Source organism: Puma concolor, chromosome C1, assembly GCF_028749965.1.
Source record: "Puma concolor isolate L17-30 chromosome C1, mPumCon1.1.hap2, whole genome shotgun sequence".
Taxonomy (NCBI): domain Eukaryota; kingdom Metazoa; phylum Chordata; class Mammalia; order Carnivora; family Felidae; genus Puma; species Puma concolor.
This window is the reverse complement of record NC_141674.1, coordinates 166,909,393-166,935,229: the sequence shown is the minus strand read 5'-3', so window position 1 is coordinate 166,935,229 and position 25,837 is coordinate 166,909,393. Positions and strand designations below refer to the sequence as shown.

Genomic DNA, 25,837 nt, shown 5'->3' with positions numbered 1-25,837 from the left:
CACTGGATATGAAAAGAGAAGAGCACATCTTCACATTAAAATTTATGGTGCTGCTGGCAGTGTGGCGCTGGTGGGGGATTGCAGTTAAACACTAATAATAACCAAGTATCACAGCAAACACATTGACACCCCCTGACATTTACTGGGGGCTTCTTAAATCTTAAATGTGGAGGTAGCGTGTTTAAGTCCATATTTGTGTTGTCAACAAGGTTATTTTCAGAGATAAGCCAAGGCATTTTATTGATCATTCAAACTAGAAAGCAGAAGGGACGTTTAGGGAGAAAAATCCGTCCTATTCACCAGCTTGAGGATAATGTGCTGTCTGCTGTCTGCCATTTTCAGAGAAGTCCTTGATTTTTGAGATAGAAAATTTATTCTGGAAGGAGATCTGAGAAGCACAATTAGAACTCTCCTCCCCACCACCCCACCACCCCCAACCTCCCAAGAAGGACAGAACCAATTAAATTTTTTTAGAACCAATTTAATTTTTGAATAAAATTGTTTTCACTAAGTAACCAGAATCCCAATCTCAACAGGAATCTAATTTCTTTGTAAATCGTAACATTGTGAGGTACAAAGACCTGTTTTGTTCTGTAACTGTGTATAATAAAGTGACAAACAATAATCATGTTTATAATTATCAAACATCATTGTATTTCCTTTTCAATGTAAGTAGTAACTACTCTACCTACCTTAAAATAAATGGTAGCATTATCATAATAATGCAATAAAATCTGCATGTTAGAAAAGCCAGTTCTTTAATCTTCATGTAGGTATGTCTTGACTTCCAGTGTAACTTTAAAAGATGGTAAATATTTAATTTAAGAAAAGAGTGATTTTCAATGTATTTGCAGATTATCAGTACTGGGCACTATAAATTAACTATGGAGCTAATCAATTTGAATACTGTTTAAATTACATTTATGACTCCTGCTTTTTAATCATTTAAGAACATTTCTATTTTCATTCTCTCTGGCCACCTCTGAGAGCCCCAATTAGGCACTCCATGCTTCTAGTTGACATTCCCTTTATCCACATTTATTTTATAAAAGGGAAAAGGCAAAGCTACACATAATTAAGAACCTGTGTGCTAATAACCAAACATACAATTGGGCAGAAGGATAATCCAATCCATTTCCTCACACAGGAGAGTAACCTCCATAACTCACTTTAAGCGCTGCCATTCATGAGTTATGGGTCATTCCCTTTCTAGTGAAAATAAATTCTCCCGCACCATCAGCCAGAGCTGGGTATTTTTCTTAGGACATGTAAATTGTAAAAGTGTATGAACATAATCACGTCCGGCATTTCGGGGAACATATAAGCTCTTGCTTATGGACACAGGCTGGTAAGGAAATGAATGTGGTTTCAGGGTTGGGGCTGCCTAGTTACAATATAGGATTTTTGATTAAAGGGAATTTATTCTTGAGATTTTTACGGTGTTGGTAAACTGCTTAATCTGTCGCTTTGTGTTTTATGACACCAGCCGCGTCCTCCAGGTCAGGGAGACCCAGCAGCAGAGCCAGGATCGTTTATCACAGCCTCCATTTTCCACGGTTTATAACTTAGTGATGGCACTTTCTTGGGGCTGAAAACTGGCACTTCAGGGTGTCAAGTTGGGAGCTTTAAAAAGTTTTAATTCTTCATGAGTCCCGTGTTCAATTTTGGCTCAGTGATGGCTAATACAAATTTGGGTAATCTTTGAAGAGCCATCATATTCTTGAAATTCATCAGCCTGGCCTCTTGTACTCGGAAAGGTCTATCTCTGCACAATTAATGTTTGCCAAGTAATCGGCCTCATTTTCTGTACTCACAAACCACATGTTGTATTATATTCAGTTCAGTAGTAATTTATCATAAACTATAAACTATCTTCCCAAACAGGAACAAAAAAAAATTTCTGCCCTCAAAATATTGCAAAGCACATATATTTTTAGTGTTGAAAGCTAAGTCCTTAAGAATCAAATATGCTTTTTCTTGTTTCTTCTTGAAATACAATGTGTGCTGCATGCATGCAGATGTATTTCTTATATTATCTAAATTGAAGTAGAAACTGGGTTTTTTTTTTCAAGCCTTGTTAAGATACCTACCTGAAAATTCCCATAATTATACCATTTGTATATCTTTTTACACATTTTATCAAAGTATGAGAGCAGAGGTGTTTGGCCAGTTTTTGACTACATCAGATCTTCTTGAGAATGAAACAAAGTGTGTTGACACATGCTGGAGGTTTGCTTTAAAAGACTCTAGCACACAAACCAACAAAACAATACATGTGAACACGGAGGTGAAACAAGACCAGCAAACCATGGATCCTGTTGAAGTTAGATAATGAATATGTGGGGGTCATTATAGTATTCTAGTCTGTGTATGCTTTTAACTTGCCAAAATAAATTATTTAAATTATGGTGGTAAGTAGATTAAAAATTAAGTCTTGGGAGTGGTTAAAAAATAACCCAAAAAAATTTATTAAAATCAACCCAGTTTTTTTTCATGCACCAAGCGTTTTTCTCAACACACGTAATTACACCAGACAGACCACTAAGTTTTGCCTTTCTCAGACTTACATGAGCAAACATTTGCCACATTATTTTAGGTTAAGAGTCACAGTATGTCCAAAACATGACTTAGGCTTTACAGTTTGATGAAAAGTGCCTTCAGAGGCTTCTGCTTGTAACAGAAAGTATTTAACAGAAAGTATTTAAATATAGACTGTAAGGTTTTCCCAACTCTTAGCTTGGTAAGGGAAGGGTCATTGTAGACTTAATCAGTATTTGGCTGCATTCATCTTGAGGAAAAAGAGAAGCAAATTTGATCAAACTACCCCACTCCCATGGATAATTAGACAAACTACAACTGGTTTGTGTAACATTACATGCTTTGGTTAAAGAGACACATAAACATAGTGCTGGATGTTGGTCCCCTAACAGCTGGAAAGGTTCTGGTCTCTGGACCTCAAAAATAGGACTGAAGTGCCTCTTTTTCAGCTCAGCACACTGTAAATATTATGGTAAATATTACTGTAAATACCAGAGGGGTATAACCATTAAATCTAGATGCTCTGGTTTGTGAAGTAGGGTTTTTTCCCTAGTAGAGGATTGTGGCTATTAACACCTCTTCTCTCCCTGTTTGACAAAGGTAGGATTCTTTTTTTTTTTTAATTTTTTTTTTTACGTTTATATATTTTTGAGAGAGACAGAGTGCAAGCAGGGGAGGGGCAGAGAGAGAGGGAGACACAGAATCTGAAACAGGCTCCAGGCTCTGAGCTGTCAACACAGAGCCCCATGCAGGGCTCGAACTCACAAACTGCGAGATCATGACCAGAGCCAAAGTCGGATGCTTAACCGACTGAGCCACCCAGGCACCCCAATAGGATTCTATTTTTAAAAGAAGGTAGGATATGGCATCAAGTAGCATCCGTTAGTTTGTAAGCGCTCTTGGTAAGTAATTGAAATCTGCTTCCACCTTAAAGCTTGAGAAAGTCCTCTGCCTAAACTCATTGCTTTGGAGCAACTGAATAGGTTGATGCCCATCAGCCTGCCCCTTGGATTTGTATGTTGAGAGGTAGCCATTCCTTCTTGAAGCAAACAAAACAGAGCCCCAAAGGGAAACATGCTGGGTTTGCTGTGCATGCCCATGGAGCCCAAACATGTGCCTTAACAACTCTCACGACGCTGTTCCACCCACACTGGGGTGTGTGCTCAGTTGGGAGGGTGACTGAAGCCACCCTTCTCATAGCACCTCTGATTCTTGTTCGCAGATCTAAGTTTCACAGATAGACATGAGCATCCTGGATGTGGCATTTACAATGAAGCCCTCAAAGAGTGCTCTTTGGCTAAAACAAATTTGATTTTAATACTGTACCAAACGAAGACCCCAGACAGTGACCCTGCAACACTCTGCACACCAGAAATTAAGAAAACCAGAAATTAAATGTTGTTTCTTTAAATGCTGCGTTTCAGTCCTAAGCTCACATCACTTCCAAGTTGAAGTCATCTGTAGGTCCGTTGAGACATGACACAAATTAGGGATATGGTGTGCAGATATCCCTTCGAGAAGGGCACTTCCTTGAAAAACCATGTTCGTCAAAACCCCTTGGAATGGTCTGAGCAGGCCTCATTGCTCTTCTTACCCCGAAGAGACAACGATGAAGGGGAGAAGAAAGACTCTACAAAAACCCATCACACTCTCCCTCAACCTTAGCCAATCCACTGAGGACTCTGCTTCTGTGCCTGGCTGTCAGCATCCACGGAGGAACATTCAGAACCAAGAACCTTCACTTTGGAATTTCTGTGACCATTAGGAATTTCTAGTAGATCGTTGGACTCCCTCCCTCCTTAGTCTGCCACGTGGCAGATCTTGAAACCAACAGGATGAACTCAAGAAATCCCTCATCATTCAGTATCTCTGACACCCAAGGTTCAAAAACAAATGTGAAGGCAGAATTTCTGGCATCACTTTCTCAGATTCCCATGCCAGTTCACACATATGACAAGGAGCATGCAGTCCGTAATCTACCTTCTCCAGAAAAACAGCAGGGTGGCTGAGCACACTGTTATATATATATTTTTACCTACACACACACACACACACACACACACACACACACACACGTTCTTTATGGAAATTTTGGATGCAAAGGAAAATTTTTAAGTCACCTGTGATCCCATTACTGGTAACGTTTTGATGTACATACTTACAATCTTTTTTTATGCGTATATTGAGAATTTTTATAAAGTTGGGATGTTACATATAAACCATTATATCTCTTTTCTCTCCAACCCTCGTTTGTAAATCACTATTTATTATCAGTTATATCTTCATGCACCAGAGCTTATGTTAGGCTCAAGATGTCCAGTGGTTCTGCAATATCAACCTATTACTATTCAAGAATAACATCCTTCATGGTATAAAGCACACACCAACTGATTCTTTAGAGCCATGTCACCTAGCACTCTATCATCACAAGAATATATAAAAGCTGCATAACTGTACCCACACCCTCACCCTAGTGGCTGGAATAGTACAGTGGGTGAGAACACACTCGGGAGCCAGGTTGCCTGAGCTCTCATCCACCTCTGTTACATTCTAACAGTGTAGTTTAGTGCCTCAATATCCTCATCTGTAAAATGAGGGAGATAAGAACAGTGTTTCCCTTAGACGGTTCTTAGAAGGATTAAATGAGTTAATGTGTTTGAAGTATTTAGAACAGTGCCTGGCATACACTGCACTATGGAAGTGTTAGCTGTTGTTAATAATACCCCAAGCCTTTTCTCAGATATACCAGTTGCTTGATACATAATAAGCACTTAATAACATTTGTTAAATGAATGAAGCCTCTGTAGCACCATCTATATTGTGTTGATATTATGGCTATTGTTTTTTAAGCCTTTTTGGATTCTGCGGAGCCACAAAGCAACAGTCATTTTTCTCTGCCCATGATATTCCTCCATTCACTAGTGTTGTATGGGATCAGCTTTGAAATGGTCATATATCCTAGCTGGTTTAAATTTTACGGTGACCAGATGAAAGGAAATTACTGGATAGCCTAGGGTACCCCGTGAATCAATCTAATTTTCTGGGTTCTTTGGATCCCATTGATTATATGCTTTGGTGGCCAGAAGCAGGATTATCTCCGCATACGTTTTAAGCCAAGAGAGGACTATTATTGGAAGCCTGCTCAGAGAGTAGCCACAGACTTTTCTGGAAAGGGTGATGTGAGAACTAAGTCTATATGAATTGACCGTCAATTTACTTAGATGTATTGTACCCATTGCCTTACAGTTTTTATATGGACTGTGAAGAAATATAGGTAAGAAAATAGATTAATTTAAAGGTCAATAAAACCCAGAATTATTGGGTCAGGAAGAGAAAAGATATCATTGTATTTGAAAATAAAAGAATAAAATAGAGTCAGGCATGGGATAAATACATTAAATAATACTTTCCACTGCCACTGTGTTCTTTTGATAGTATATCGTCCTCAGCAGGCAGTTGACTTTTTCTCCTCGACACGGGTAAGTGTAGGTCTGAATGAAGACGGTTTGAAGGAAGATGGATGGGGTGGGGGAGGGGCAAACGGACATTTACTGGCAGGTGGACACGTTTCAAGCCTGATGATTCTCTAGAAACCATTTACCAGGCAGCTTTAAATCACAGTCAAGAGATAGGTGCTGCTTCAGTAACTCAGGTATCACAGTTGAGAGAGGTAAATATGTTCTGTGTGACTGTGTGTGTGCTGTACTTCAGGGATTCTTTACTCTGATGATCTAGAGTTGGGTTTCATGGTCTTTGAATACCATAACATTATAGAATAATTTCTGGGAAGAGGGGCCATGACTTTTATCAAATTCTCAGAAGTATCCATGATCCAAATAGTTTAACAGCTCAATGTGGATTCCTAGGAAGGGGCGGGGAGGAAAGTGGCTGCATAGAAAATCACAGTAAAATATATCCCATCATTTTATATAATGGGTGATAACTGATGGCTTAAAAATGACTCAGGGTTTTGATCTGGAGCCTATTAGAGGCATTTGGTTTCAACTCCCAATTAAATATCTAATCTAATTACCTTATTTTAACATTATCCCTATTCTTACTGTTCTAATTCATCAGCTCATTCTAATCAATAACATTTTCACAGGCAAACCTCTCTAAATTTTAGTGCAGTTCTATTGTTTACAGCACTGATTTCCACAGTATTGTGGATAATTATTTCATATTTGATAGACTTTCAGGGCTTATTATTAGCAAGATCCAAACCCAGCAAAACTGACTTATAGTTTCAAGATGACAGAGATGACAGACAAAGACCTTTATATCCCTTCTCCCTTCAAAATCACACCAAAATAGGAAGGGAACAAGAAATGGATACACATCCCACCTTTCATGGAACCATAATGTATGAGGGCAGAAAATGGAGGGAGGATGTTCATAGTTTAGTAGAGAAAAGGAAGATCTAACCCAAGTGCCTTTGGGGTGAGGGGATGGAGGAAGTGGTACACGTGAGAAACATCCCCTCCAGAACCTATCAAGGTTTAGGATCCAGAGGCATTAGAGAACACAAAAATGGGGTGAAGTGGAGGGAGGGGGTGATGAAAACACTAAGTCCCCACCCCTTCTCCATATAATCGGAGGCCTACTCTTCTCACCTATGCAGGAGATAGAATATTTGCTGCAGAAACTAAACCCCAGACTTGGGGACACCAGCAAAAGAAAAGTTAAGGTGAAGTACATCCCAAAAATGAGAGAATTAAGTGAAAGTCTACATTCTCAAAGATGAGAAGATACAAGTCTCTTTTCTCATAATGTCAACATCCATGTTTACACCATTTCCAAGCAAGAGATTGGGAAGTCCACAGAACAGGAGTTTAGATACTGACAATTGAGGCTCCCAACAAAAGACCAGCTGGCCATCTGCTCACCTTGTGGGAAGGCCCAGAAATCTACAGACACCACCCCCAAACACTGGTGTGTGGCAAACATTATAATACTTTTAGATTAGTAGACACTCAAGGATATCAGGTGTTTGAGGGAAACCAGCAAACAGAGAGGAAAAGGAGTTTAGAGGAAACAGGTAACAAGGAGCAGAAGAGAATTTCAGAGGAATTATAATTACCTTCAAAGAGATAAAAGACTGTAATGAGAAAAGAATAGCATGCTATGAGAAAAGGAGCAACAGGCAAGAAAATGCTTACAAATTAAAAATATTATTATTCCTGGAAAGAGGGGGGAAATGTGGGAAAGAAGAGGCAAGAAAATAAAAGAATCAATACAGGAAGTCCAATATTCAATTGGAGTTCCATTCAAGAGGGCACAACAGTAAAAAGAAAACTATTTTTTAGAAAGATTACAAAAATATTGTACTGAAGAAACTGAGCCTCCATGTTGGAAAAGCCTTACCAAGCCAAATGATGGGGGAAAAGTCCCAAACCAAAGCATATCTTTGAGAAATTGCCAAACCCTAGGGATAGACAGAGGATTCTAAGAGAGAGGAAATCAAATAGCATACAGTGTTAGGAATAAGAACTGCATATACTTCTCAGAAACGGCTTCAGAAGTTAGAAAACATAGAGCAGTCTTTCAACATTCTGAGTGGAAATGTTGCAACCCAGAATCGTAGGGGAGGCTAACAACTGAATGAAGACATTTTCAGTCCTGCAAAGCCTCAAAAGTTAATTCACTCCCCCAGTGTTGAAAAGTTAATACCCTTTCTCACGACGCCACTGGCAGATGTGCTCCTGCGAAATGAGGGGGGAAATGAAGGACAGAGATGTGGGATGCAAGAGCCTGGAGGTCAACCCTGGGAGAGAAAAGCTGGCAGCAGACAGAGAATCCAGACCACAGAGCAGGACCAGGCCACCACAGGGTGTCCCCAGGATGGGAAGGCATCTAAGAAATGGTGTGCCCCTTTGGAGAGCTGTGTAGGATGTGAGAAGACTCAGATGTTCAAAGAAATCTTCACTCCAGGAAATAAAAACATTCACATCAGAAGGGAAACAAGCCCCAGATCCTAGTTGGCTCAGCAGTGTCTATGAATAGAGTGCAGATCAGGAAAGCGCTGTATCTGGATTGCATTGTGAGTGTGGGGGAGGGAAGAGAGTACGTGTGAAGATAATTCTCACCCATCACAAGACATCAGTGTTTAAGAGCAAACTCTGGCACCTGTATGCTGGGAGTTGACCCGCCTCTGCCACGTACTAGCTCTAAGTCCCTAGGCACATTACGTAGCTTCTCTGTGCCTCTGTTTCTTCTTACCTGGGGATAACTGTGGTTTCTACCTCACACGGCTGTGATGCGAATTTAGTCAGTTAAACAGTTGTAGAGTTCTTAGGAGAGTGTCGGCACATAGGAAGGACTGTATAGGCACTTAATGACTAACCAAGTGCTAATAATATGTACATACTATATAGAAATATGGTAGAAAATAATTACCAAATTAGGAAAAGATTAGGTGCCTTTGGGAATCAGGAAAGGGGAAGGATGAGGGACTACTGTTTTTGATCCTAAGTCTCTTACTATGATTTTATTTTTTTTTTAACTATTCAGGCAATACATTAAAGTAAAATAAAATTAACTTAAAACCAACAGCCAACTCCAAATTTTAAAATGAAGGGGCACACACAGCTTTGATATGGACTACTTCATTCCCCCCATCAACAATTTACTAACATTCCTATTTGCTATGCTAGTGAAATTACGTGTATTTCTGAATGTAGCAGAGAACCCAACTTAATTTTTAAAAATAAAACTGTCAACACAGAAACTTATTCAGTTATTTCTGCAATAAAATCATAATTAATTAAAAAACAAAGTTTTTATTGCTCTAAGAGAAGAGATACTATCTAGTGGTCCTGAGTTTGGGGAAAAAATATACATGAGAAAGGAAGCAGTTTGAACCCTACTTTCCCTTCCTCTTGCCCTCTGATAAAGATTTTAATAAATAATGAAATGGGAGACTTAACTAAGTACAAGGGGGAAGACATAAAGGCTTTGGGTCAAGAAAATGCATAGATTTGTGTTTCCAGAGGCTTACTGTCTCTTCCAAACTAACCAAAGGACAGCAGGAACCAAAGAATCCTGGTTCTGTAATTATATCCCACTACTCCCCAAATATCTCACACTGAGCCTAGGCATTTCATAAGCATGCTACCAGAGGCCAATAAAAACGGATTCTAGGGTCACCTGGGTGGCTCAGTCAGTTAAGTGTCGGACTCTTGATTTCGGCTCAGGTCATGTTCTCACGGTTCGTGAGTTCAAGCTGACAGCACAGTGCCTTCTTGCGATTTTCTCTCTCTGCCCCTCCCCTGCTCCTTCACAGGTTCTCCCTCTCTCTCTCTCCTCTCTCCCTCTCAAAAATAAATAAATTAAAAAAAAAAAAAAAAGGATTCTGTGTAATAAGATACTCTACCTGATTCTCAACCTGGGTTGCCAAATCCTCTCCCAAACCCTAGTTTTCAAGATATAACCTGCCTTATTATCTGTATAAATTTAATCTGTCCTCCAAGCTAATATGAATTAAGGTATTCATAAGACAACTTCTAGAATACTATCATGTAACAATTTGAGTACTTTTAAGTTGCTTCTTTAAATAAATATATATATGTGTGTATATATATATTTTAAGGTGTTCTCTTTTGCCTGCCCTCATTTAAGTAGTAGCTGGTGGGTATAGCATCCGCTTCTAAATTCACAGCCCCCCTTTCTCCTCCTACCACTAGACACTCCTCACTGCAATGTAGAATCACAAAACACATTTTGCTCTGGGCCTCTGCCAAACTGTCACTGTATCTGGATAGTGCAATCTCCTCTCTAAAAAGGGAACAAAATAATCTGAACTTTGTCCTGGTGTGCCAGTGTGGGCCACCATGACAGCCAGCTAATCCATCACTGTGGGGACCTTAGGCTGTGCAACTGACCACCCAACTGACTGCCGTCAAAGGGGGGTGGCAGTTAATCATTTCCTTAAATGATGTGAGTATGGAAACAGCTGATTGTTGCTCAGCAGACGAACCTTATCCATTCTCCCTGCCCTGAGTAGTGACTGTGGCCATTTCCCCTTCTTCCCAGACCGCAGGGTTTCAAGAGATTCTGACCGAGGTGGAAATTTTAGCAGTGATTGTGGGATGCCTGTGTCATGACCTCGACCACAGGGGAACCAACAATGCCTTCCAAGCTAAGTAAGTGTTCTAATTGTTGTTATTTTAATGCATTTGCCTTTCTATTCAGAGCCAAAGGTGACGAGTGCTAAAGAGTAAAGCATTAATTTCTGGCATCTGAGGCCAAGGCCATGCAGGCTTGGGTGTGCATGTCATGGGGCTCATCCATCTTTATAATTCCCTATTCTTCTTTTAATTGCAAATTTGCCCTTCATGTCATGCTTGTTGATTTGGTCTGTCTCTGTTGACCTCAGTCAGATAACAAAGCTCAGATTTTAAAAGGCCTATTTTTTTTTCCTTCCGGAGTATTTGCCTTCATGGCATTATAAGCATCTTGGACTTGCTACTCTCAAAATCAGGTTTTGAGACTATTAAAATAAAAGTGGCCTTCGGAAATTTTATGAAGCAGAATATGTTTCTTCTCCCAATAGACTCTCTTGCAGGTTCTTTAATGGTGGGTGTTGTATAAACTGCAGTGAACTAAAGCAACGCAGGAATACGGTCTCTGCTGTTCCCATCCCTCCGCCCACAGAAAGGTGGGAAGCAAACAAAGGAATTGCATCAATCCTGGGAACGTGTGAGCACCTAATGTGCACAGACAGAATAATGTGCCCCTAAGCAAGTTGGACTGGTCGAAATAACCAGCCGTTACTTGGTGGCTCACACTGTGGTCTTATTTGGAAATAAGACCAAAACCCCAGTCTCCTGACTTATATTGAAGGTCCAGTTTTAGTGTTCGTTTTACTATCTGTTTGCAAACAAAATGACACGTGGGTTCAGGGGCTGGAGCAAAACGTTTGGGGATGGAGAAGTTAAGAAAGGCTTCAGCAAAGAGGTAAGATTAACTGTCAGGTAACTGATTTCCAAGCCCCCGAACAGGTCTGCCTCCATAACGTGAACATCAATAGCCCACTGTGTGTCAACAGCATCACTCCCTTTGTTCCCCAAGCATTGACCTATTGGGGCCTTGGACTCCTGGCTCTTTGCATATCCTCCCAATCAAATGAATTTTGATTTTATAAACTTCTCTCTGCATCCTGGATCCTATTATAACCCCTCACTTTAACCCTCTTTTCTCAATATCCTACCATTTCTTGACCCTCTTAACCTTCTGTGACATCCACTGTGCAAAAGCTCGGCACCAATACAATCAAACAATTCAGTTTCTTGCTACTCTACCTAGACTTTTACAGGCTTTGGGAGAAAATGTCACAATTGCGAGAGTCTGAGATATGCCAAATATGTATTGTCCCAGCTCAGCTGGAGGCTCTATACTCCCCACAGATCTTTCTGTGTCCCTAGCCAGCTCCGTCCCCACTTGCTTTTAGCAGTTATGTGGACCAAACTGTTCTCCCTTCCTAAACCACCTCCTGTCTACCACTGCCCCCACACCACTCAGCAGATCACCTTGCCTCCTCCTTCACCGAGAAAATTGAGGCCATCAATTGAGCCCTCCCTCAATTTCCTCCCCTGCCATGTAGAAACTTATCTGTCTGGCCCCATCCTTTCACCCTTCTGTCCTATCTCAACCAAAGGGCTGTGCTGTCTCCTGTCTGAGACTAATCCCTCCACCTCAGCTTTGGGGGCTTTCCTTGCCCCCTCCCGTGGGACCCTGCTCCATCAATCTTCCTCCCTCTGCCTTGTGTCTCTTTTCCATTCCTACTAGTGCTCAGCATCCTGTTAATGTCAGCAATTCTCCACCATCTTGAAGAAGCCTGCCTCCAACCCTACTTCTCCCTCCGGCTTCGGTTCTCTCTCTCTCCCTTACTTTCTAGTCAGTCTTCTTGGAGGGTTGTCTGTTGTTGTCTTCACTTCCTCAACCCCCGCCTCCTACATGGCCGTCCAGTTCCACCTTCCCAGGGGAGCCCACCAATGGCCCCTGTTCCCAAAGCTGATGGACACTCTTTTTGGCCTTCTTTCTTGACATTTCTTGCCATGAGCCACATTTTGTCACTCCCTCCTTCCAGGAACTCTGTCTTCCTATTGGAGCCCCACAGCCATCTCAGTCTCAGTCTTTGCCTCTACACGTCTCTCTTTTCCTCTATCCTAGTGAATAGCAGGGCCAGAAACCCACCAGTCACCCAGATTCTCTCCTTAGCACCCCAAAACTGACATATCTGCATTGTTGGGTAACTACTGCTTCTTTGCACCCATCCTGGGTTGCTACAGCAAGCAACCCATATTCCCTCCTCCAGTCTCCCCCCTACCCCCTTGGCACTCAAGAATAATCTTTGTAATTCACAAAGCTGACTAAGTCACTCTCCTGCTTAAAAAACATTCACTGGCCTCCTGTGACTTTCAGGATAATGTTCAAATTACTTGGTTTAGCCCCCCTGAAGGCCCTTTTCAGTTGGGCTCCTGCCCATTTTCCTGGCCCAGCACCCACTCCTCCCACCCCCACCCCCCATCAATGCATCAGTGTCCCAGACACAGGGGCTATTGGTGTCCTCAATGGGGTCATGTTAGTTCACCTCTCTCTGCTCCGGGGTATGCTGCTTCTCTATCCTGGAATGCCCTTCTTCTCCTTCTTGCCCCAAACTCCTCCGAAAGCATCACCCCCTGGGTTTTATCTCTGAGGTACCATCATAGTCAGTGTCTCTTCCTTTAGCCCCCTGTCTCCAGCCCCCTACCTTTCTGCCACTTATGCATAAAGAGGAGATAAATGTGTTAGAATTATGTTCATAAAGCCAGACTGAGCACCTTGTGGGTTCTTTTAAGAGTCAAGTGCACAATACTTGTTCTCAGATACCAACATCCCCTTCCAGAGAGACCCTGTGTGTCACCCTGAGAAAGGCGGCCCTTTTTGCTAATTGACCTCTCAGGTCTTTGGACCAAGAATATACACCTGATTAAAACCAGCTAATCATATTTCATATACCAGGAATTCAGAGTTGGATTACCATGATACTGACTCAGTTATCTGTTGAGATCCAAGCTGTGGATCACAGAGACTTGGGAGCTGTAGGCTGCCATTTTGGGAAAGCCGTGATGACAGAAATAGATAAGAGAAACAAGAAAGTGAGTCTGCAGAGAGAAGAGAAGAAGAAAGTAAATATTCATAGAGAAACAGAAAAAAAAGGTTATACAACCCTGGAGACAGAAAAAGCAGACTTGATCCCTGGCTTTCCACATCTCTACTCCATTGCCAGGAGACCCAGCCACACTTGTGATAACTGGGTTCCCTCAAAGTTCCTTTTATCATTTAATCAACCTCTTTAATGAAGCTGCTTCTAATTGATTTCTGTTTTTTGCAACTGACAGTGCCTGAGACAATGAGAAGTACTACAATGTACTTGTTGTATCCTACCTCCAGTGCTCACCAACATACTTGTAGGGTAGATATCTTTGTCTCCATTTAACCGGGAGGGCCTGAGCCTCAGGGAAGTAACTTGCCTAGATTCATGCATCCAGAATGTGGCACAACAGTGTTTGGACCCAGGCTATCTGATTCCAAAAGCCATTGCTTAGCCACCGCATCATATTCCCTTTCATGACTTTGTATTATTTATTTGGGGCCTTTAAGCTTCCAGGTTATTAGCTGACTTGCCATATATGTGAGCTCTGGAAAACTACAATATATTTTGACATCCAGCAAATCAAGACACAGAGCCATAAAAAATCCTAGAAATGAACTAGACCTTGGTAGTCATATTTTTCAACACCTTAACTTTACAAAAATGGAAACTGGGGGGTCCCTGTAGAGGCCACTTGTAGGCAAACAGGCTTGAGCAATGGAATGTAGGAAGTGCCCATAGTGACCACCCGGCTGAATGCAAACCATCCCATCAGGTGATCGACCCACCTGCAAATATCCTAACTGACCAATGGGCTACTTACAACCAGGCACCGTTGCCAAAAAAGGGAGAATTCCATACTTTACCATTATTCCTCATCTTCCCCCTTTAAAAACAGCCCCCACCCACTGCCTCCTTGCAGACAGCCTCTCCCTCTGCTGTCTTGCAGTGTATCCAACAAACTTCTATCCTTTCTTCAGCCTCAGGTGAATTCTTTCACCACCAACGCCATTGGCTTCCACCTTTCATCCCCCCACATCTGGGGGCCCCATCTGATCGGATAGACACCCCATGTCTATGTGGGAACACCACAGTTCCCAAGTCTCAAGTGACTGGTGTAAGATTAAACAACTTTCAACATATGAGATAAGGGTTAAGTTGCTGATTGCTGATATTAGAATTCAAAGTTCGGGGGTTTTGGGTTTTGGGGGTTTTTTTTGGCATCCTTATACCACATGATCAAAATCTACTGTTCCAAGACAGTCTGACATGTTTCCTCAAGACGATTAATCCCGTACACAACTTAACCAGCTCACGGGATGTCTATCAGCCCTGCTTCTACCTAAGAGAGTTCCTTTTGAACTTAGGATACCAAACATCACCACCACCCACCCTCTTGTTAAAATGTCCTTCAACAGCGAATACTGAAAGAGACCTTTTAAATCATGGTGAAGGGGTTACCTTTTTATTGATTAGAATAACACTTATTCAGTAAGCGTGCCATTGTTTAGAAAAGCCATAGGAAGAAATCTAGTCCTTATTTCCTTTGTTATTCCACAATCATTGAGTGCTGTTTTTGTGCAAGGCTCTGTGCTAGGCATTGTGGGAGAAATAAAGGAGCATAACAAACAGTCCCTTCCCTAAAAGTAGTCACAGTATAATTCCAACCTTTCAAGTGATTTGGAAATAGATTTAAATGCACCAGTTATTACGTGGCAAAGCATACAGTACCTTTTATTCATATATAAGGCTATAAAGAAACAAGAGACATTTAGCAAGGGACAAATTACTATATAAAATGCAAAATGCCTCTATAATAAAAAGTTGTGACTTTAGTTATAGCACAATATGATTTATTCTCTTAGCCTTTCTGATGAGTGAACCTTTGCATTTTCATATTTTATTCTTAATTTTTAAGTATTGGAGCACGTGCAATGAATGATCAATAGGTAGAGAGGGCCACCATACCACCATGCTTAGCAATTGCTCTGTGAACACCTCTCTCCCGTTTTCTCCAGGGACAGCATTTCCCACTCATCCCCCCCGTCTCCATTACAGCTGCCCCCGATGATTAAATATCAGTACCAAGCAGCTTTGTAGTATATTCTCCTAGGAGACTTCTTCTATTCATTTCTAGCATAATCTCTTATACTCATTTATTGGGAATGAAAACCCATCTTGTCGCTTTCGGCCAGGTCCCAGAAGTGAAATCCTGGGGCACATTAATCTGCCATGACAGCCTAATCCCATTCCTCACCACCTCCCAGCAATTCTCAATTTCCTAATTACCTTTCATAGTTTTCCTTTTAAAACTTTCCCATAAGCCATATCTGGAGAACTTATGCATGTTTTTGCACATTTATTTCTTGGTGCCTGAGCAAAGTGCCTGTACAGAAAGAATTTTCACTTTGACTTTTCTTTTTAATAAGTCTCTTCTCGGTGTGTCACCTGTCCACAAATGAAAGTCTTCAGTATGTTGGGATGACCTAATCAACAATGAGCTTCATAAACAATCACATGTATAAATATTCCTGTGCTCATGAAATTCAGATATATAATATGGATATCCACAATTTGGAGATATATATGTATCGACAGTTTGTATATATATATATACACACACATATATATATACAATTTGTATATATTATATATATATATACCATATATATATATGTATATATATATATATATGGTAACATACTTTTTGCTGCCAACCTTCAAGTTTGAACTATAATCTCTAGCCATACTACTGTAAGCTTATTAGCCAAGCAGCTAATATTTTTTAAATTTATTATTTATTTTTGAGAGAGAGTGGGGGAGGGGCAGAAAAAAAGGAGGGGGGACAGAGGATCCCAAAGTGGCTCTGCGCTGACAGCAGTGAACCTGATGCAGGATTCAAACTCACTAACCATGAGTTCATGACCAGAGCCCAAGTCAGATGCCTAACTGACTGAGCCACCCAGGCGCCCCACCAAGTAGCTAATATTTTTTTAAGCACCTATTCCATGCCAGGCAATCAGCTATGATATGCACATAAAACATCCTGGAATTTCAAAATCCAAAACAAAGGCACCCAGTGTGCATTTTGAAAAATGTATTTTCATAAAAAGGAACTCTGATAGAAAATAGTTAACTAAAATTAAATATTAATTGATCACTGGTTACTAAGATTAGCCTAACAATTTTGCACTTATTAAATGGTATAGATGAAGGTAAGATTTAAAGAAACAACACATACCTGATTAAAATGTAGTTACCACCCTCCCCCTTAGCAACTCTATTCATGATGATACCTATGGAACCTAACCCTGTGTTTCTCCAGCATGTCGTCAGCTCTGAGTCTCTCCAAGATTATGGGCCCCTGGGCCCCTGATCTGGCTGTGATCTTGGGCTGCTTCACAGTGGAGATGGAGGGCAGCTTAGGACCAAAATCCTTCACGTTGCACGTATATGCAGTTCTTGGCTCCTCTCATTAGCAGTGCAGACTGTGAGCTGTCAGTCTCCGGCATTTCCAAGAAAAGGCCAAATTGCCCTTTTGATGTCCAAACTCCCTGGAATGAGCAGGAAAGAACACAGGGACTCTGATTGCCGTGATTGCCCTTTACACCATAGGATTCTCTGGATCTCTCTTGACTCTTAAGATGCTCTAAATCCTAATCCTTCCACAAAAGCTGGAAATGAACACACTTGAACATGTCCAATGAACACTTTGCTGAACTGATATTATTGAGAATTAACTGGTTCTGCATAAGCAGAATTTACAGATAATTCAAAGTAACTTTTTCAAGTATTTAAAATGGAAATTGATATGGGTTTTAATTGATTTAATAGACTGCAGTCTACTACATGTCATGTATTATGATAAGCACTTCCAAGTATTTTATTACATTTTCATAAATAACAGGAGGTAGATAGCATTTTCACAATTTTAGAGACCAAGAAACTGAGCCTTAAAGCACCCAAGTAACTGTCCAAAGCTTTTTCCAAGAGCTAGGGTCTGATTCCAAATCCAGGGAACTTTCCAGTTCTACTCTGAGATACAGTGGGACTGTGAGCTGGGAAATCATAGGAGAAGCTTGTCAGCCTTACCTGTAAAGTGGTTCAATGGACTCTGCATAATATTCCCAAGGGCTTTTCCCCTGGAAAGGCAAATACATTGGGTATAGGACAGTTAGTTGTTGTGAACACTCGGAAGCTACATACAGTTTAGTTCATGAAGTGCACCCTGATCCCCTAAGCTACAAATTCTGTCTTTTGTCCTTGGAACATCTGAAGCACTTCGATTGGACATGGAACGCTTTCTATGGTATTTGTGTTATGTGCATTATTTATCTTATGACCACATCTCATCTGAATTTCTTAGCCACATGGCCTGTGTCTTATCTATTTTATCATCCACGGGATCTAGCCTAACACATAGAAGGTTTTCGAAAAGTTTACTTCGTGGATGAGTGAAGTACCCGGTTTCCTAAGAATATATATGCTCGTGTTCCTTTGCCAAAGCAGGAAAAGCAGTCTGATCCAAAGAAATGGCATGGGAGAATCGTTGGCGGGTAGAGGGCCCTGGTCACTCACGCTTCTCTCCTCTTTCAGGAGCGGCTCTGCCCTGGCCCAACTGTATGGAACTTCTGCTACCCTGGAGCATCACCATTTTAACCATGCTGTGATGATCCTTCAAAGTGAGGTACAGGCCTAATACTCTGCTCCCCTTCTCAGAAAACCAATACAACAATGTTTGCTACATCTTTCTTTGTAGTGCCACACATAGATACAGAGAAAAGAGACAAGTTTTTTTAGGCGAAACTATTGCTTTTCTTGGCGGCTTTTTAAAATCCTTTCAGATGCCTGACCAAGAACCTTATTCAGTTCTTCCTGAGCTGATTCATTTGGGTTTCATGATTGGTAAGGAGACTTTTCAGATTCACTTAGCAGAAAAGACGGCTTATAGCTTGTCACCAGAGCATGGGCTTATTTTCTTTAAGGAGCACAGAAGCCACTGGCAGAGTGACTTGACCCAAGTAGTGAGTGGCCCACATTCCCATTTTGCAAAAGTCGAAGCCATTTTACAAGATGGTAGAAATAGAAACAGGGTGAGAAAATTACACTTTATTAGCACAATTGAGAAAGCTATGAAAGATAAAAAGAACCCAAAATTGCTGGTCGGAGCAGTCTGAAAGTGAGAATTGCTGCTAAACTTGAGACCCAAGGCTAAAGCCATATGCCTTATTTTGCTTCATGTCGCAATGCAGGAGTTAGACATAGTTGGACTTGTGTACTTTTAGCTCTCCACAGAGAAAAAGAAAAACCACTAACTGACTCCGGCTGAGGCATCTGAGTTTTAAATTGCCAGGAAAGGATCTGTTTAATTTTCTGCAGGCGTACAGACTTTTTTTTTTTTTTTTTTGAGGCCAAGAAGGGATCATCTGTTCCCCATTATTTGTCAGTTCTCTAGCTGTGCCATTAATTATTATTATTATCATCATTAAGGCCCTGCTTCGCTGGAATAGCATCATTAAATATGGAGGGTTTTTTTCCCTCCAGCCTATCTTGAGAAAGCATGTCTTTTGCAATATCACAAAAGCCTTCTTCGACCCCATAAAGGAGAGTCAGCACTCCGGAACCCGAATGCAACTGGGGAAGGGCAAACCCGCTGAGGGAGATGTATTTTCAGTTGGGAATGAAACATCAAGAGTTAGCCTCTCAGTAACTCTGACAGAAACCATCATCCCAGCCTCTGCAGCTCTGGAATTTTCCTATGGAAGCCATGTTTGAGCTGAGCGCTATGGAAGAGGGAGGGAGGGTTAGGAGGAGCTTGGAGCTTGGGTGCAGACTGTCTTTTCTGTACTGGCAATATGATGAGTTTACACCTCAGACCCCAGAAACTCTCACCTTTGTAATAACAGGGATTATAAACAGGATGTTAGGGTTTTCTTGGAAGGTCATTTGTTTGTCTCCTTGGGAAAAACAAACCCCACTAACTCAGAATTTGTCTTCATACAAATAAAACACATTGGCTGGCCTTCACTCCGGGGTTCTCTGTAAAGAACACAGAATAATGACAATGGAAATTCATCCTGAGCAACTGTTGTGTGGGTTCTGGTCTGGCTATTATCCCACAGACACCCCTGCCCTGCGCATCAGAAAGGCAAAAATCCACCCTGCTTTTTAAATGAGGCAGAGGCCTGAGGCAAGCTACTCCAGACCTTTCTCCCTCCACACTTGGTTTTCTTTTCATCAGTACCACTCCTCCATAAATGTAAATGACAGTAGAAGCAGTATTTCAGGGACACAAATCTGTTTCAGGGACCTAACCCTTGAGGCACTGTAGAAGGCCAATTTGCATGTAAACAATACACTGACTGCAAATTAACTGTTTTGTTTTATCAAAGCCTATCTGGCTAGCTTTATCACTCTGTTAGCTGTAAATTGTGTCAGTTACTAGATGTTCTTTAAAATTGTTAAAACGCACTCTCTCACAAAAAGATCAAGATCCTCAAATTCAGACCAGCTTTCTCCTGAACTCCACATAGTTTTGACTGTAATTTACTCATAAAGCTATTTTCTTTCACTGGAAGATGCTAGCCATTGTCTGGATCCAGGTGATGACTTTTCCACAGCTTCCAACCACTTTCTTCCAGGCCCCAGAGCACCAACCTATGATTGATCCATGGGGGAAGGCTCAGGCGAAGAAACCTGGGCAGAATTATGGCTTGGTCTACCTTTACTTACTTGTCTTCTTCTTAATGGCTGAATTAAGGGTCTGGAAGAGTTCATTTGAAAATTATTATTAATATTGGACCTGGTCCCAGGTGGAACCAATATACTCTAGTCTCAAAGGAGTGGAGGGTTCACCCAATGAGATAAATTAACTCAGGGAAGGAGATTATCATCTGGTAGCTGGTAAGAAGTAATTTGCTAATTGATATTCTGGTTCCCTGAAAGAATTAATTTACCTCTTAGTGGAAAATAGTTTATTCTCAGGCAGTCATCTGCCCCTTCCTTCCATACTATCTTCTGGCTCTCAGCACCCACTTTAAAACCCCTCCGGTTCCCAGGCCACATGTTTTTGAGTTCATAACCCATGCTAAGAAAACTTGATAAATGAAAAGCCCCTGACTTTCAAAGCAAGTTAAGTGAATTTACAGGATTGTTTCACTTTACTAAAAATATCGCAGAGCTGTCTAATATAGCTAAAACAAATTTTGATGAAAAGAAGTGTGCTTTCCAAAGGTATGGAGATACAGGTACAAATTTTCCTAGGTAAAAGTCATCTTAGCAGTCCCAAGAACTATGCCAATAACACTATCTTATACATTCTAGCGACTCAGTAATTACATACTGAATTTAATCTACCACACACTTCATTAGGATGTATCTTCACAATTTAACTCGGGGTTTCTCAAACTCGTCAGTGTTGACACACTGGGCCGGTATACCTTCATTGTGGGGGCTAGCCTATGCATTGTCAGAGATTCAGTGGCATCCCAGGCCTCTACCCACCAGATGCTGATAGCATGCCCAACCAGAGTGATGATAAAAAAGTCTCTAAATATTGCCAAAATCACTCTCAGTTAAAAACCACTGGTCTAAGGTTTCTTTCTCCTCCGTGAAGTAATTTGTTGTCATAGCAAGTGCTTCCAAAATGCCAACTTAAGTCTTTATTAGTGAAACTAGTATTCATTTTAGGGTCAGAAAGATTCTCAAATATTTTGTCAATTTCTACGCTCAACAATTCCACAGGAAATGGCAGCCAAATGGAGTTATTGGCACAAACATATCCATAGTAACACAAGTTTAAACATTTTCAGAGTCTTCTATTTAGGACTAATGAAGAATAATAAAGTGCCTCTTGGTGGTTGTCCTCAAAAATGGTTGCACTCTCTGGCTTTGCTGTTTTCCAGAGGGTCTGTTTGTATTTGCACAAAATTTCATTAATTTTTTAAGAAAATGTTTTTTATCATGTTCCCATACTTTTTTTTTTTTTAAATATAGGAGACGTGTAATTGACAACCTCAGATTTAATGTTGTCTTTTGTGACTTTTTACTTTCTCATTACAGGGTCACAACATCTTTGCTAATTTGTCCTCCAAGGAATATAGTGACCTTATGCAGCTTTTGAAGCAGTCAATATTAGCAACAGACCTCACGCTGTACTTTGAGTAGGTATTGGCATTTGATCTATTTGACAAATGGATATCTAAAATTTCATCTTGTAATTAATTTTCAAGTCCATATTGGGGGTCGCCTGTTATTCTACCACTGGTATCAATGTGTAAATGAGCTAAACTTTTTGTTATTTTCCCTTATCTAAATGAACTTCATTAAGGTGGTATCTGTAAGACAAGAAAATCAGGGCTACCATCACGTGATTTATAGCTGTCTTCTGTTGAATGAACTTTGTCTGAAACTTTTGACTCTGAAACTAGGTGATGGCCATTTTTATTTTAGACACTTGCTAAGATTGCTATTTTTGGTTATTTTATTTCTGGTGAAATCCAAAATGGTGTTGATGATGCTAATGAAAGATTTGTTGCTGAAAGGTTGACTTGAAATCCAAGTCTTCATTTCTTGCCTCTACTCTATCTCTCTTTCTCAGAAGAGCTGTCCTCCTTTTTCCCAAAGTTCAAGCCTCCATCTGAGCTAGAAATTCCATCCCTCTTATTTCCCCTGATACCTGCTCCACCAGAGCAAAACCACCTCTTTTGGCAGCCTGAAAGTCTTTTCCTTTGCCAATATGCATAGTTTCCTCTTAAAGACCGGTTTCCCTTCCTTAAAAAATTCTTCCACTTGATCTGATGGAGATCTTTAATTGCTTTTCAACTTACCTTTCTTTTACTGCCTACCTTTCAAAATAAATGGAACACAGAAAAATAAAAAAATTTAAAAAAATAAATAAATGGAACACATTTTCCTAACACCTGCTTACGCTTTGAAGACCAATGTGCACCTTCATATTCTACAAAAATTGTTCTTTCACAGGTCACCAGAAACTTCCTTGTCCTCAAATTCAGGGTCCTCCTTTACCCATTTCTGATATTGTCTAGCTTCTTTGAGACCTCTGAAGGTTTACAGTCTTCTTATTGTCAATTTCTACCCTCTTCTCTTCCCCAAATCCAGCTGCTTTTCTCCCTCTTTTTCTGGATTCTTTGTAGGTTTCTTTTCTCCTTGTTCCTACATATGAGTTCTTGAACCCATATTCTTTCTCAAATCAGATTTATTCCCTTAGCCTCATCTCCATATAACCTGTATAGGTATGTAGAAGGCCCTGGAATTCTTCAGTCTAACCATCACATTCTAATCACATATCTCCAACTTCCATCTCAAAAACCTTCACTGATTTCATTGCTTTCAAAGCAACCTGGAAGCTTAGTTCAAGTTTCAAGGACCTCCATAATCTGCCCCTAACCTTTTTTCCTTCTTATCTTCCACTTCTCTCCTACATGATTTGTCTTCTCTAACCAGACTGGTCTACATATTACACTTTGAAAACATCTCGCACAGTGCCCTGATGCCCGAATCATACTGTTTCTGCATGAAATCCTGTCCCTGCCCTTCCTCATCAGCTGAATTTTCCTTTAAGGTCCATTTCCTCCATCACCTTTTCTAGGAAGCTTGTTTCACTCCCTTTGAAATCTTAACTGCCCTTTGTTATTGTGTCAGTTAGAATTAGAATCAATTGTAAGGGGCACAAAACCCAAAACAATAGTGGACTACATCTCTGTCACGTAGAAGAAATCTGGAGATCCACCATCTGGAGCTGGTAGAGTAGCTATATGAAGTCATCAGGGACTCAGTGCTCTTTTTATCTTTCCGAGCTGCCACCTTCAGCACATGGTTTTGACCTTAGTCCAAGATAGCTGCTTAAGCTCCAACCAGAATGTCCACATTTCAACAAGCAGAAAGAAAGAAGGGACAAGAAAGAAAGGGGCCAAAAGGTGATGCAAGCTATCTTTTAGGAGAGTTTTTTGGAAACTCCACATAATTCTTGCACTTACATTTCAATGGTCAGAATTTAGTCATTTGGCCAAACCTAGGTTGAAGGAAGGTTGGGAAAGGAAGTCTTTACTTTGGGTAGCTGTGTGCCCTGCTGAAAAGTAGGGGCTCTATTATTAATAAAGGAAGGAGGGATATTGGAGTAGACAACTAACAATCTGTGCCCTAGGTATTTATTGTTGGATTCTGCTGAATGAGTTAGTGCATGGTATTGTGGAAAGAGTAAAGGCTTTGGAAGTATACTGGTCTGGATTTAAATCACGTTCTGGCATTCTGCTTAAACCTGGTAGACTGAGCCCAAGTGTCTGTGTCCTTTCCCTCCTGAAACTCCACTGAAATGACACCAAATAAATTTCAAGAAAAATAAAAGCATAAATCTGCAAGAGAGAGGGCACGCCAACAACTGAAAAGAGATGTCAATACATAAGTGGAAAACGGAAGACTGACCAACAAATGGTAACTGATTTAGCAGAGCAGAAGTGAAAAGTAGGACCCACAGAGGAAAACATCTCTGAGAAGCAAGATAGTTTGCCCTGTAAGACCTTTCTTAGGAGCCCAGGGACAAAAAAAATGCCATGAAAAGGGGATATGACTCTCAAAGCTTAAGACAAGAAGATTGATAGAAAGTCAGTTTATGTAACACTCAGAGCCCACAAAGTCCTTCCCCAACATAGTCAGTTAGCTTTTTTCCTCTACCCCTGGAGATAGTCAGAGGTTTATTCCCTAGAGAAATAAAAGACCAAACTCTGGACTGAGGGAAATACAAGGTAGAAATGAGATACAGAGCCAGAACAGGGGATAAAAAGAAATGGAACAAGTCTCTGGATTGAAAACCCATAGCCCAGTCACCCAGAAGTTAGGAGTTCATATGCCATAAATCCAGGGTTGTCAGATTTAGCAAATAGAAATACAAGAATCCTAGTTAAATTTGAATTTCATATAAACAAGGAACAATTTTTAGTATAGCTATGTCCCATGTAATGTGTGTGGAGGACACATACATACAACTGCTGCTCAGCCTTTTAATGCCTGACCATTACATACAAAGAGATACCAAGGCTCACAGAACACTTTGTGAAAGACTCCCATATGAAATGGGAAAGCAAATGGGAAAAAATGAAATTCAGAGAAAGCAGGGAGAGAAAGAAAACAAAACCCCAAAGCGATTATTAATATCTTTAGACAGCTAATGTATTGCATCCATGAAACAAGAACAGGATGCTTTAAAAAATAATAGGAACAACCACAGAAGAAAAAGCTCTTGATACTAAAAATAGGATAGCCAAGGGGCGCCTGGGTGGCGCAGTCGGTTAAGCGCCCGACACCAGCCAGGTCACGATCTCACAGTCCGTGAGTTCGAGCCCCGCGTCGGGCTCTGGGCTGATGGCTCGGAGCCTGGAGCCTGTTTCCGATTCTGTGTCTCCCTCTCTCTCTGCGCCTCCCCCGTTCATGCTCTGTCTCTCTCTGTCCCAAAAATAAAATAAACGTTGGAAAAAAAAATTAAAAGAAAAAAAATAAAAATAGGATAGCCAAAATAAATAAAATTAAGGCATTGGGGAATACAGTCAAAGGACAAACAGGCAGCAATATGGAAAATATTGTTTTGTTTCATTATGTGCTTTTTAGGATTGTTTGATTTGTTAACTATGTGCATGGAATACCTTGATAAATATAAATTTTAATTAATTTTAATATATAGTTTCAAAACAAAAATCCCAGCTCTGCCACTACCTGGCTGTGTGTTATCAGACAAATTATTCACCTCTCCAAGCCTCTTTTCTTCATACGTAAAATAGAGATAACAATACCTATGTTATCTGTCTTATAAACATCTTACATCTCATAAATGCCTTGTATATCTTATAAGTGGTGGTATACAATCTCATTGCTTTATAGCCCGTTTATTTTGCATGTTTTCTGACCCTCATGATTGACTTAACTATGCTGATCTTTTTCTGAAATGATGCTCCTTGATTTGGGATTTATGGAGGCCTATACCCCTTTAATGTTTTTATTTCCTGTCTCTGGCACTTAAGGATTTTGTGTTATTTTTCTCAAAGTAGAAACATTTTCCCAAGCCAAGTTTCCAAGTAACTTCTAAGGGGGAAAAAAAAATCTCACACTTGGAGTCCATTTATCAAGGCCTGTTAGGGACGTGTCGAATCACTG

General features: G+C 40.6%; 1 protein-coding gene across 3 annotated transcripts in view; it reads left to right on the top strand.

The window, feature by feature from the left end:
• The window catches only part of PDE11A (phosphodiesterase 11A), a 414,495-nt gene that overhangs the window by 324,748 nt on the left and 63,910 nt on the right, over positions 1 to 25,837 (top strand). For all 3 annotated transcript variants that reach the window (XR_015255343.1, XM_086718963.1, XM_025933541.2), the window contains exons 13-15: positions 10,570 to 10,679; positions 18,269 to 18,359; positions 21,734 to 21,834. Coding sequence is in view for 2 of the 3 variants with exons in the window: in XM_086718963.1 (XP_086575089.1) it covers positions 10,570 to 10,679; positions 18,269 to 18,359; positions 21,734 to 21,834 (302 nt within the window). In the remaining variant the exon portion in view is untranslated. The remainder of the gene's footprint in view (positions 1 to 10,569; positions 10,680 to 18,268; positions 18,360 to 21,733; positions 21,835 to 25,837) is intronic.